The sequence below is a fragment of the Colletotrichum siamense genome (genome assembly GCF_013390195.1).
Source record: "Colletotrichum siamense strain Cg363 chromosome Unknown KSG_Cg363_contig05, whole genome shotgun sequence".
Classification (NCBI taxonomy): domain Eukaryota; kingdom Fungi; phylum Ascomycota; class Sordariomycetes; order Glomerellales; family Glomerellaceae; genus Colletotrichum; species Colletotrichum siamense.
The window spans coordinates 3,663,312-3,676,551 of NW_023501018.1; the positions used below are offsets into that span (position 1 = coordinate 3,663,312).

Here is a 13,240-nt window from a genome sequence, read left to right on the forward strand (position 1 = left end):
ATGGACGCCACACTCAACGCTTTTTCCCAAGACAAGGTTAGCACACTTGCTGTGCCGTGGATCTTGCGCCCGTCCCATGGCTGGCTGTCATGGGGGAACATGCTGGTGTACTTCGGCTTTCTAGTATGTCACTGAGTGTGCCCTTGACTTACACCGAACCTGGTTAACTAACCGACTCGCCTCTGTACAGTTCATTGTATGCCCAGTACTCTTAGCTCTTTACAACTACTATCTTCATCCAATTGCCCACGTCAAAGGTCCCTTCATTGCGGCGATATCTCCTGTAAGGCCCCTGATCTTCAGCCGATTTCGCTGTAACTAACATGGTAGCCAGATTTGGCTCATCCGGTCCGTGTCGGGGCATAGACTCAACAATGACATCGAAGCAATTCATGCGAAATATGGTAACAGCTCACATACATATCTTCACATTTCAAACCAAGACTAATTCCCTACTTCCAGGCCCCGTTGTACGAATCGGTCCAAACGAATTGTCGTTTGCGTCCGAAGATGCTCTCAAGACAATTCACAACCCGGGCCCAAATGGTGGACACTTTACGAAACAGGGCACCATTGAGTCTTTGCTTGCAAAGCTGATCTGGGCAGCGCCGAACCTGTTGACCACGACAGACAAGACAGCGCACAAGCGTCTCCGCACTGCTCTACAGCCAGCGTTCACCGCGAAAGCTCTCATGGAACAAGAGGACATTGTCCAGCACCACGTTGGCAGGGCGGTCGACAATTTGGGAAAAGCACTGAACGAAGAGAAGGATATCAATATCAGCGACCACTTTGCAAGGATGATCTGGAGCATTGTTGGTGACTTGTCATTCGGCGAGCCCCTGCTCCATGACCAAATGAGTAAATATTCGTAACGACCGGTCTGTGGCTGCGCGTCGCGCTAACTGTCCAAACAGGCGCATACGAAAAGCTAAAGTTCACCTACGGTAAAGGAGCGCCTCTCCTAGAACTGTTCCAGTTCCTCACAGAAATCCCAATCTTTGGTGGCCTGGCCAAGTTGCCCGTCATGATCGTGCCCCACATCTTCAGAGTTCCCAAGAACTTCCTGTTGATGAATCAACTGAGAGAGTCAGTGCCCCGCGTCGTCCCAACACGTACCAACCGACCGAACAGAAACTCTAACATAGTCATCCAGCTGCATCGACCGACAAGGCGGCCGTAAAGACTTTCTCACCGCCATCCTGGCGGCCAAAGAGTCCGCAGGCCTGACTCAGGCAGAGATCCTGAGCAACTCGGCCTTATTCGCGTTAGTGGCCAATCATCTTTCATGCTTTTTCCCAGATGCATCTTGCTGACATGCACTCTTGAATCCAAAACAGCATGGTAGGCTACGACACATCTGCCACAACCCTGTCCGCCATGTTCTACCATGTCCTGCGCGAGCCAGACCATTACCACAAGATCCAGCACGAGGTCCGCGCCGCCTACTCCTCGCTCGCCGAGATCTCAGCCCAGAGCGTCCTCCGCCTGCCCTACCTTAATGCCTGCGTGCAGGAAACTCTGCGCCTCCTTCCGCCCATCAACGGCCGCGGCTCGCACCGCATTTCCCCAGGCGCCACCATCGACGGGCTCTACGTGCCCAAGGGCGTCAACGTTTCGGCTGACATCTGGACTATCCAGCGGCGGCCGGATTACTGGGCACTCGCCGATAAATTCCGCCCCGACCGGTGGATTGACAATGGGCCCGGGACGGCCTTTGAGCACGATGTCCGGACCAGCTATCGTCCGTTCCTCGTCGGGCCGAGAGTGTGCATTGGGCGCGAAATGGCCCTGCAGTCCATCCGGCTAACCGTGGCGAAGGTCGCTTTCGCTTTTGACATGGAGATGGCGAACAGGGATTCCTTCGTCTGGGAGAGGGACGCTGGGAACGACTACGTGTGGCATGATTACAATATCATGGTCAGGAAGGCCCTGTGAATGTAAGATTCGCGGGGAGAGGTGTTTACGCGAAGTTTTCATGGGTTTGCCTGCCAAGACTGAGTTTAGAACCTAGAGTTGCATGGATGAGGTTTGATACAGCATAGATGAGCAAGTAACGTATCAAGATCACGGTGATTGATGGTTTGGACTTGAGTAATTGTTGCGACTATGGTAATTTATGTTTAGTGAACTTGTGTGACCAAATGCGAAACCTCTGTTGAAAATCAACTCTCTGTCGGGGAGGCATCCGTCGCCCCTGACGCAAGCCCCAGACTATGTTGGCCTTCGGGCGCCCTTAACTCCTTATGACTTGATTTCTGACGAAGCTGTATCACTCCGTCATCCCAAAAGACTTCTGCATCCCGTTCTATGTATCAATGCACTTGACCCCGTCTGCCTTACTCCGATTTTATACCTGCTGTAGAACGTCAGTTCCATGGAGTCTGAGGATACCAAAAGGAAGCTTCGCTTACCAACAATCATACGGTTCATAACCACCCTCCCCAGCCCTCTTGCAGCTTCAACTCGTGCGCCCTCGTGCTCGTTGCGCCGGATCTCGTTCAGATGATCAGTGATGTCGGCATAGTCGATGATGCCAAACTCCCGCGCCAAATCGTCGACAATGCTACTGCGAAGTCCCGCCACCGCCAGATACGCTGTGTTCACGAACCTTTCATGGACGATGATTTCCTCGACTTGGCCCCATTGCAAACTGATGCTATTGATGCGGCTTTCGATCGATGCGCTCCGGCTTTTAACCGATGTGCCTGTATTATCCGTATTGTGGTGTCGTGGGACTTTTCCGCTGTGTCCCGCAATAGCCCCTGATCGGTTTGCCACCGGTACTGGTGCTTCGAGGAGGGTAGGTTGCGACGGCGCCGCGCTGGCGGGCGCTGCCTGTGTCATTGGAGCCACGGCCACATGTATGACTTCTTCAACCTTGTCCACTTCTGCAATGTCATTGCTGGTTTTACCAACAATCTCTCGGCCCAAAGTGACCTCCCTGTCATCGGAGAGATCTTCTCTGTCTTGGAGAAGATTTCGACGTGCTCTTTTACGTGGTGCGGCAGCGTTGGTCTCAGCACCACGCTTTCGACCAGCTTTGCCTGAAGTTGAGACCTCGGTCAGTGCATCCGGCGTACAGCTGGATGGTGCCTGACGACTCATCGACACGAAGCTGGGCTTCTGGGTTGGTGAGTAAGTTGCGGCCGGTTGACAGGGTCTGATCGTTGCGACGAACACCTCAGCCTGCTTCTCTGCAATCTGTCCCTTGACAGGCGAGTCCTCGCTCGATACCTCGTCTTCATCTGTGGGCTGTCCGTACTCCTCATAGAGCATCGATGTTCTCTCTTTCGCCTTCTTGGACGCCTGTCGCTGCGAGATACGTGCAGTCTCGGTGACGCGCTTCGGTCGCCCCCTCGGATTCGCAGGCAGCTGCAAGACCTTATACTCGTCATCGGCGTACTGAGTCACGCTCGGCACAAAGTTCGCTTCGGGGTCGCGGTCGACTGTCGCAGCCCGGTCGTCAATGAAGTAGTTGTCCAGCGTGCTCAGGCGCCAGGGCTTCTTGACACGTTCGCCGCGGGCCATGGTTGCAGTCTGTGGGCAATGAAAGTACTCTCTAACACTTGATCATGAAAGCTCGGGTGGGAAGTGGCGATGTCTGAAAGGAATGAGTCGCAAAGTTCACTATGGTCGGCAGGCTAACTCTCAAGATCGATGTCGAAGAGGGTTGAACAATCAACTTGGGGTGATGGTCAAGAATCGACGGAAGTGACTTTGACTATGAGCTGGACAGTTGATCCCAGCTATTGGCTCGTTCTTTCATCGAATGATTCTATGCGGTAGAGTTGAATCAAGGGGAGTAACCGAGAGGTGTATGGTGGTAGGTGACCACTGACTTTCTGGAGGCAGGCGTGACTGGGGATAGTGTGACCTTGCTTATGACAAACGAACGATGTTTGAGATTCCTTTTCAGAAGAATACTGTTCGTGGTGAGGTTGAAGACAGACAACAAATCCTCGTCGGCTTCCGTGTTGTGATGAAGAAAGAAGAATGGACTTGAGGGGATGATGTCGTATGAATTTGGAAGCGGGCAAGCACGAAGAGCAACTCAAACCGCAGATCCTCGGGCAGGTGCGGCAAGAACTTTGGGTTGAACGGCTGTGCCTTCTGTGGATGAACCTGATTTCGGTGTTCTTATAGGAGACATGAAAATAGGCGGTGGCAGGAACAGCGCTCGAATTGATGTTGTTTGTGAAGTCGATGCGCTGTACAAGTGATGTTGAATTTGGACTGACGTGGTATTCTTACTGCCCACCTTCAAAAGCGGATAGGTAAGTCAGTTGTGGTGAGTTAAAGTGGATGTGAAATGTGTTGGATATTGAGAGTGGAACAGAGAAGAGCTGAGTGCTTGAAATGGGGCTGGTTAAATAGCATTGGCACGTCAGCGATGGCCCGAGATCGTCTAGGAAGGAGCACACGCGGTGTAGAAGAGATCTGTTGGGCAGTCACTATAGCTTCGTCAAGGAAGGCGCGAAGACATCTCATAACGAAGACCAGAAAATATTGTCTCCTGCTCCAAAGCCACCCAAGACGTTTGAATATGAAATTGAGTTGTGATTGCAGGTGGAAGAGAGAAGGCATGTGTGATTGGGAGGAGACAGCTTTGATAGCAGTATAGCGTTTGATTAGGAAGGGATTAGGCTTGTGAGAGAACTATTTGATCTAGCCAAAGTCAATGAAGATGCCAAGACGATTTGGCAACACCAAGACATCGGTGACGATTGTGAGTTCAACTCGGAACTGAGTTACAACGGCAACGTGCCAGAGGAACGAATTTAACGACATGTACCGATTGAGATCATTTGTGTTTGAATGCAAGAAGAGATTCCTAGATTGCAGATATGTCTGACTGTGAAGGTCTAGTGATATCTTCGGTAAGGCGGCGTTCCAGGGTTGAAAGATAGATGGTAATAAGAGCTGAAGGAAGGTCTATCATTTGTAGTAACCCTGAAGGTCTTAGAAACAAAGTCGTTAAGTATCGGTTTGTCCGCTTGGAATCAGCAGTTATTTGCTCCCAAATCCCAGCAGCAGAACATATCTTGACTGTCAGTATAGTTCAACGAGCTAATGAGTCTATGCCCATGGAGTTATGATTCAACTTTCACATGTCCGATCTTGAAGGCATCAGTCAAGAATTGGTTTCGATATAAGTCCTTTTTTTTTTTTTCTTCATATGACTAACCAAATCTCTACTCTTGAACATCAACCTCATCAAGCTCGTTATACAGCTCTTTCTTGACCTCGTCACTCGCCCAACACATATCAACTCCATTTCTCACCAACTGCACCATGTCCTCCTTACTCATCTCACAATACGTATACACCTTTTGCAGGTTCCCATCAACCCACACGTCATGCATGTACACCGGATCGTCGCTGTTCACACAAAACTTCACCCCGCGCTCCCACAGCGCCCGGATCTTAGGAAACAACACCTCCGTCGGCGTCCTCCTGTGATACGCATGCGGACACAGCGTCAGTCCGATTCCTCTCTCCAAGACACCTTGAATGAGCTCCTCCCGGTCCGCCACGTCCAGCCCGTGATCGATCCTCTCCGCCCCCTTGCCGCCACAAACCTCGAAAACGGCCTCCCGCACGTGCTCGTGCGTGTCCTTCTGTCCAAAGTCGCAGTGCATCGTAACATGCAGGCCATCCGCCCTTGCTCTCGTGTACCCCTCCTCAAACAGCATCGGCGGCCTCTCAAACGCGTTGCTCGCCAGTCCAACAGCATGAAAAAGCCCCTTGCCCCCCTCCACGTTCCCCGCCGCCCACGGCCGCGCGACCTCGTACGCATCCAGCCCATCCTGCACGCTCTCATCGCGGATGAAGCAGAAGATCCAGTTCGACCGCACGCCGAGCTCGCGCTCGCCGTCGCGCTGGGCGCGGAGGTACCCGTTGAGCACGTCGGCCGCGGGCACGCCGCGGCGCGTGTGCGCCTGGATGTCGAAGAAGGGCTCGACGTAGCGCACGTTCATCTCGGCGCAGCGGCGGAGGTAGTCCATGGACATTTCGTAGAAATCATCCTCGGTGTGGAGGACCTCGCAGCCGGCGAAGTAGGCCTCGAGGAAGGTGGGGATGCCGGGGACGCGGCCGTTGATCTCGGGGCGGTGGTTGAAGAAGACGGTGTAGGAGGCGAGGAGGTCTTCGTAGGTTGCGTAGGGCAGGGGCACATTGTTGCGGTGGGCGAGTTTCCAGCGCAGGGAGGGGAGGAGGGTGCCTTCGATGTGGATGTGGAGTTCGACCTTGGGGAGGGAGGCGATGAATGGGGAGATCTCTAGGCCGTTCATTTTGGGCCAAGAGGAGTCGGAAGGAGATGGTGGTGAGTTTGATTTGGGAGTAGAAAACTGGCTGTGATTTCTGAGTTGCTGTGATGAAGCTTCAGATGTTCACTTTCATGTGAGACTGAAGTTGGCCGATCGGACTGTGGTGATTGACGTGCAGGTCCGCTATGTCGGACAGGTCCCAACGTCTTAAATTGCCCCCTGTCGGCTATCATCTTATGTATTGCGGGATGTCACTCTTCAGAGTCCCACCGATCTCTGGTTCTCTTTCTTCTGACTGGCCCATTGTCTTTCTACCACGAAAACTCGAACGCCTCGACCGAGTGCTCGGGTGATGTGAATGGAACATCACAAATATCCATCTCGTAAGTGGTTGGATGAAGACCCTTTGCAAATCAAACATCGAAAGAGTCGCGAATCAAATGAGCCTTGATGGAGTCTTGATGGCCGATGTTCGCAGCATTGTGGAGACCCCAAAAAACACGAAGGATCCGATAACACTTAATTTTCTGGGGCCCGTCTTAATCCCCAAAGCCGCCATCAGCCAACCATAACCGCCCAGCCGGTATCAAAGCGGCTCTCTGTTTCTTTTTGCCGGTCTGTCAGGCCCATTCAACGTCTTCCTCATTCATCTCCAAGCCGTATGCAGCGTGGTAACGTCGCATCCTCGGTTCGGATATTCACCGACCCTAGAGTGGAACGACTTTTTCCTTTTCCTCGTCGGGGGTAGTGCTCTATTCAGCGGAGTCTAGCGGTGCTCGTCTCTGGCATCCAGTCGCTTGCTTATCTCCCGCCCCGCGGCCCTCCCCCGCCCCTCCGGTTCGCGGTGGTGGTTGGTCGGGTCACAGCGACCGCGTGGTTCGCGTCGGGGATCATCGGCCATCGGCAGACAAGACCGCAGATAAGGCCCCTCATCCTAATTTTTTCCCTCTCGCCGCGGGAAGAACAGGCAAGCAGCAGCCCCCCCGGTAACCGCGCGTGCGACCGTACGTTGAATGGCCGGGCTCTTCAAAAGGGCGGCGGCTGCACCTCGGGCGGGGGAAGCATCCAGCTCGCGACCGCACCGCGCAGACGACGCTCACGAGAGAACGAGGTTGCTCGAAGCTGACGACGATATGGGCTCGAATCCGGATGATGCGCCGCAGGGCGTGGACCAGCAGCAACAGCAGCAGCACGTCGACACCGCGATGGCGAAGAAGATTCTGTGGAAGATTGACCGCACGGTCATTCCCCTGCTTTTCGTCACGTACATGCTCAATTTCATGGATAAGACTATCTTATCAAGCGCGAGTGTGTTTGGACTGAGAGATGATACTGTGAGTAGTTGCAACTTTCCCTGAAGACGTCCTGGCCAAGATGGGCGAGAGGTGATGAAATGAGCATGTTTGCTGATGCGTCCGCGATAGCATCTGAAAGGCCAGAACTACAGCTGGGTCTCGAGCATCTTCTACTTTGGCTACTTCGCCTGGACCTACCCCACGACGCTGCTCATCGCCCGCCTCCCCGTCGCGAAGTACATGACGGCCAACACCTTTTTCTGGGGCGCCGTCGTCGCCGTCACCGCCGCCTGCAAGAACTACGGCGGCCTGCTCACCGTGCGTTTCCTCCTCGGCGTCGCTGAGGCCACCATCACCCCGGCCTTCATGTTCCTCACCTCCACCTGGTACACCCGCGACGAGATCCCGACCCGCACCGGCATCTGGTTCGCCGGCAACTCGGTCGGCGGCCTCGTCGCCTCGCTGCTCGCCTTCGGCGTCGGCCACATCGACGACAAGATCGGCCCCTGGCGCTGGATGTACATCATCCTCGGCGTCGTCACCTTCGTCTGGGCATTTGTACTGTGGCTATGGCTGCCCGACACCATCTCCTCGGCGCGCTTCCTGACGCCCGAGGAGCGGCAGTACGCCGGCGACCGCGTTGTGATCGCGGGCACTGGCCGCACGGAGAAGACGCACTGGAAGTGGGACCAGATGCGCGAGTGCCTTATCGATCCCAAGACGTGGCTCATCTTCGGCCTCGAGCTGATCTCGCAGATCCCCAACGGCGGCACGCAGAACTTCGCCAACCTCGTCATCAAGTCCTTCGGCTTCACGAGTCTGCAGTCGACGCTGATCAACATCCCGTACTCGCTCCTCTCGGCGGGCATGATTGCCGGCACAGGCTGGGTCGCGGGTCGCTTCCGCAAGATGAACTGCATCCTCATCGCGCTGATCGTGCTTCCCTGCATCACGGGCGCGGCCATCATCTACTCGCGCGAGCACGTGAGCAACGGCGTCCAGCTGTTTGCGTACTTCCTCCTCTCGCCCGGCCCGGCGGCGATGCCGCTTGCCATGTCGCTCGTGCAGGCCAACTACCGCGGCGTGACCAAGAAGATGACCATGTCGGCGCTGCTATTTCTAGCGTACTGCGCGGGCAACATCGCCGGACCGCAGTTCTTCAAGGCCAGCGAGGAGCCGCACTATAACACTGCCTTCCGGACCATAATGATCTGCTACTCGCTCGTCGTGGTGCTTGCCCTTTCTCTGCGGTTCTACCTGCAGTGGATCAACGCCAAGCGCACGAGGGAGGAGGGCTTCGAGGGCAGCGCTGGAGGAGCTGGTGCTGTTGGTGGCGGAAAGGTGATGCAGGCTGATGGCAACGCGAATGACGTCGCGGACATGGTTGACCGGGTGGAGCTGCGGCCCGAGGATTATGAGGACGTGACTGACTGGAAGACTGCTGGATTCAGATATAGATTGTAGTTGCCTTCGCGGTATTTTGGCGACAGCTTTGCATCCTGCGTGGTAGAAAGTGGTGCTGGTGATGAGTGTAGCTAGACTTTGTGCCTAGAGATCCCTTCCGGCGAAGACAAAACCATCCTTCGAGGGCCCCAATCCTGGCCGCTCAATGTCACCATGAAAGTGCTGTCGATCTGCTGTTGAGGTTGTTCGCATGTCCTACGTGGTTGCCTTGAATAGGCACCAGCGTCGGAGTGCTTGTCGTTGGGTGAGACTGTGGCACCTAAGCTAACAGCGTCACCATCAGGCGCGCACGACACAGATAAATGAGACTTCTCAGTCGAAATGGCTGGCGACGTGATGCTCAACCACGGCCGCATCCCCTTCAAACGTGCCGCACACAGGACAGGCGACGACCTCGGAGGGCGCAGCCGCAGCCGTATCCTCGTTCTCCGGAGCAGCAGCAGCTTGCGCAGCCCCTCCACGGCCACCTTTCTTTTGCTTCGCCGGCCGAATATACGCATCTAGTCCGACCTGCGCCGAGGGCACTTCGACATCCTGTTCCTGCCGCCTGCCCTGCCGGCCCCGCGGTCCTCGCCTGTCTCCGAAGGCGGGCCCAGCTTCGCCGGACAAATCCTGCTGCTGGTTGGCAGATGATGTCCCGGCCTGCTGGGGTCCCGCATGTGACTTTACGCGTCCCACGCGACCGTCGGAGAGGCGCACCTTGATGCCGCGCGGGTGGTTGCCGCGGGTCAGGACATCCTGGACGGTTCCCGAGACGGTGCGGCCCGTGGGCTGGTCGGCCTTGAGCACGATGTTGACGCTGGCGCCGCGGACGACGGTTGCTATTGTGGGAACCCTGCTCATCTTTAAGAGTGCGCGTCTCATGCCACCGGAGGTTGCGAGACAATGTCTGTGGCGACGTCGTTGTGAGATGGGTAATTATGAGTGCGGGCAGTTGATGAGTAGACGAAAATTGTTTGCTGTGGCGCATTAAAGATGGTCCGTGCACATCTCGCGATGTCATCGGCTGTGGCAGCCTGGCGGATCTGCTGATTGGTCCATGTTTATGCAAGTGTGATCCAGATAGAGATGCGATCATGACTTGAAGATGGCACGGGGAAACTGCATGAACTGATATGGTCTCCCCCTTTGCCTTGAAACTGTCGTACTCACAGTGATTTAGGCCCTACCAATATGAGAAATCTCAATGTTAGCTGTCAAACTTGGTGGGTCTCTATGTAGGTACTGGGGTGGCTGGCTACCTTGGCAAAGAATGAAAATAGCTTTTCTTGCGTTAGGGGACTTTCATGTGTACCTAGCACTGCCTTGGTAGCTACTAGTTGGGCGTGTTAGGTCTTTCTGGACTATGGTGCTATTGGTGGTATCTTGTCTCAGTCTCCTCGCCATCGTGTCATCTGACCACCCGGTAATATCTTCCCAAATAATCAGATTCTACTATCGGCTGGCGGAGCAATATGATCCATTCGCAGACGGTATTCTGCGAGGCTTGTGGAATACTCTGGCGTCAATGTCTCGGGAGGGTCGAATGGACTTCATCCTACACAGTCCTTGGTGGCAACGAGCATGGATTTTGCAAGAATTCGGTCTTGCACATCGACTCTAGCTCTTATTCGGAAATTCGCCTGAATCATTATGAGCTACGTAATGTTGCCTGTTGGCTCATTCTGATAGCGAGATATCTGCTTCCACCGGAGGATGTCGATTGGGGTTGCAGGTGGGGCTGGATCAATCACTTTTTGGACTTGAGAAAGACGGTTGGTCACACGTTTGGATCTATCGAAAAACAACGGCAAGACCAAGCTCAACCTATTGGATTTGCTCATCAGGTCTAAAGATAGGCTTTCTCTTGACCCACGAGATAGGATTTACAGTTTACTCGGCATCTGCTCTGATATTATGCCAGGAGACATCGTGCCCGACTACAACCTATACATTGTCGAGCCCACCAAAGATCCCTGCTGCAGCTACCACGCCTACCAGGGTACGAACGTCAGATCCCGTATATTTAAACAAGAAAGTGGCTGCACTCTCGGCGACCAAACACAGCACCATTTCTCGCCTTCCCCGCCCATTATCTTCGCAGCCTCCAATGACAACTCCTCACCAAGACTCAACCCCGGCCGAACCGGGCACCATCGGGGAATTTCTTACCGGGCTTCCAACAGAGCTGTCTGGGGCCATCTTCGCGCATTTGCCCAATTCCGACCTTAAGAAATTGCGGTTGGCTTCTAGACGGTTTTCCAAAGTCGTCAGCCCTCACCTCAGCTTTAAGCGTGTTTTTATGTCAGCAAGCAACCACAATATCCAAGTCTTCAGGAACATTGCAAATCATGAGACGTTTCGCCATGGCGTTCGTGAGATTGTCTGGGACGATGCACGCTTCATGGCTTCCTTGGAGGAGGAGTCAGGTTACCACAGTGGATACGGATACGACGCTGTGGACTCGGAATTCGAGGATACGCCTGTGCCAGAGGGAGTTCCCTTGTGGTTCGTTACAGCATGTCGGGAGAACATAGACTATCTGCGAAAATGGCGAGGAAGGGACGTCGAAACACTGCCGCAGCACGTCGAAACCGCACAACAGCTTGCTTCCCAGCTCCCTCTCGACGTAGCTTACGATTACTATCGAACGTTGGTCCGTGATCAGGAAGAGGTTCTCGCTACTGCGACTGATAGTGCCGCCTTTACATGGGCTCTGGCAGAGAAACGGTTTCCCAATCTACGGAGAGTTACAATCACGCCTGCTGCTCATGGTATCCTCTTCTTCCCTCAGTATCTTACGCCTATGATCCGTGCATTCCCATACGGCTTCAACTACCCCCTTCCTCGCAGCTGGCCTACGCCGCCACTCGGAGCCAGAATCCCCTGCGAAAGCTGGGTAGATGAAGCCATCAAGGACAAATGGCGCGGCTTCCGTATTGTCACTCATCTTCTCGCCCAGCAAGAGTACGCAACCGTCCCAGAGGTGGTCATTGATGGCAATCAGATCAATTCGGGACTTACATGTGAGATTTTCTCAACGCAAGAGCCATGTGAAGAGTACAAGAACCTCGCTGCTCTAGTCCGAAAACCTGGCTTCTCGATGCTCAAGCTTAGCATTATGGTGGGCATGCACGCCGAACAGAACTATGCTGCCTTTCGCAACGGTCGCTTGAGGCAACTTCTGACCGCCGACTTGGAGTCCTTCGCCCTGGAGACCGATGAAGTCACGAACCTGAGCTTTTCCCGACCCTGGCCACCGGAGAATCCCGTAGACCACTTCACACCACTACGCTCTGTCTTTCCTGTCGAAGCATGGACGCACCTAAGACATTTTGGACTGTCTCGATTCTTGGTCAAGGAGAACGACCTTCTCGACCTTCTCGGAGCGCTTCCAGATACACTCCGCTCGGTGGAGCTCAGCTTTCTGTGGTTCGTGAGAAACAGTGGCGGATACAGAAGCCTACTTTTTCGTATCCGCGATGACTTCGGATGGCGAAGCCGACCCGTGAAGCCCCGGGTCATCATCCGAGATGACAAGAAGCTTACATTGCCCGGACGAGGGATTCACATGGATAAAGAGGTCATGAAGTTTCTTTACGACAGTGGTGAAAACCCTTATCCGGATGATCCGCGCATGCGTACGGTTTTGGAAGGCGTGGGCACGGTGAGGGACGTATTCGAGCCCAGATTCGAACGGCCTTTCGCCACACGAGAAGAGTTGATAAGATTGGGCATTCAGAAGGGGTGGGGTGCAGATTGAGAACTAGTTGATACCAAGAACTTGCAGTAATGCCATCCTGGATCGGAGTCGGTGTCGAGGCCCCGGCAGCGGTGGTTGTGGCAGGAGTCGGATTCGTCGGAGACGCTGCCAAACCAACGCACACGAATACATCTGCCAGCGGCCTGGTGTAGTTGGTCTCAACTGTAGGATTCCACGAGTAAAAGTCATCTAAGGCGATTCCGTTCGAGTCAGCGATCGCCCAACACCCGTCGCCACTGCCGACCTTGTGGAACTTGTTACAGTTCGAGACCATGCCGTCCTGCACCGGCGTCGGCGTCGCAATACTGGTTCCGATAGGATTTACAGTCTGCTTGGGATCTGCTGCGACATCATGCGAGTAGACATTTTGCCTAATTAATAATAGTTTATCCAGGATGTTCATATAGATACTATACGGGCACACCTTCTCCAAAACCAAAATTGAGACATCCTGACTGGCAGAGATCCTG

General features: G+C 54.3%; 6 protein-coding genes across 6 annotated transcripts; 3 read left to right on the forward strand and 3 right to left on the reverse strand.

Moving 5' to 3' along the window:
- Window positions 1–1,938, forward strand: BOT4-3 (Cytochrome P450 monooxygenase BOT4; the record flags this gene model as incomplete). The annotated part of the gene is made up of 7 exons (XM_036640388.1): window positions 1–123; window positions 191–283; window positions 335–404; window positions 463–861; window positions 918–1,089; window positions 1,157–1,267; window positions 1,341–1,938. 7 exons carry the CDS (start codon window positions 1–3, stop codon window positions 1,936–1,938), a joined length of 1,566 nt encoding a protein of 521 aa, XP_036495042.1.
- A 401-nt stretch (window positions 1,939–2,339) lies between these two features.
- On the reverse strand, window positions 2,340–3,531 carry CGCS363_v008540 (uncharacterized protein; the record flags this gene model as incomplete). Its single annotated transcript, XM_036640389.1, has 2 exons — window positions 2,340–2,356; window positions 2,415–3,531. 2 exons carry the CDS (start codon window positions 3,529–3,531, stop codon window positions 2,340–2,342), a joined length of 1,134 nt encoding a protein of 377 aa, XP_036494531.1.
- Window positions 3,532–5,195: 1,664 nt separating this feature from the next.
- On the reverse strand, window positions 5,196–6,293 carry CGCS363_v008541 (putative deaminase; the record flags this gene model as incomplete). Its single annotated transcript, XM_036640390.1, has 1 exon — window positions 5,196–6,293. The coding sequence occupies one exon, from the start codon at window positions 6,291–6,293 to the stop codon at window positions 5,196–5,198; it is 1,098 nt and encodes a 365-aa protein (XP_036494526.1).
- Window positions 6,294–7,402: 1,109 nt separating this feature from the next.
- CGCS363_v008542 (putative transporter) lies at window positions 7,403–9,028 on the forward strand (the record flags this gene model as incomplete). Its single annotated transcript, XM_036640391.1, has 2 exons — window positions 7,403–7,603; window positions 7,694–9,028. 2 exons carry the CDS (start codon window positions 7,403–7,405, stop codon window positions 9,026–9,028), a joined length of 1,536 nt encoding a protein of 511 aa, XP_036494521.1.
- A 312-nt stretch (window positions 9,029–9,340) lies between these two features.
- Window positions 9,341–9,871, reverse strand: ywbE (Uncharacterized protein; the record flags this gene model as incomplete). The annotated part of the gene is made up of 1 exon (XM_036640392.1): window positions 9,341–9,871. The coding sequence occupies one exon, from the start codon at window positions 9,869–9,871 to the stop codon at window positions 9,341–9,343; it is 531 nt and encodes a 176-aa protein (XP_036495128.1).
- Window positions 9,872–10,924: 1,053 nt separating this feature from the next.
- On the forward strand, window positions 10,925–12,770 carry CGCS363_v008544 (uncharacterized protein; the record flags this gene model as incomplete). Its single annotated transcript, XM_036640393.1, has 2 exons — window positions 10,925–11,009; window positions 11,194–12,770. 2 exons carry the CDS (start codon window positions 10,925–10,927, stop codon window positions 12,768–12,770), a joined length of 1,662 nt encoding a protein of 553 aa, XP_036494510.1.
- Window positions 12,771–13,240: the final 470 nt, after the last annotated feature.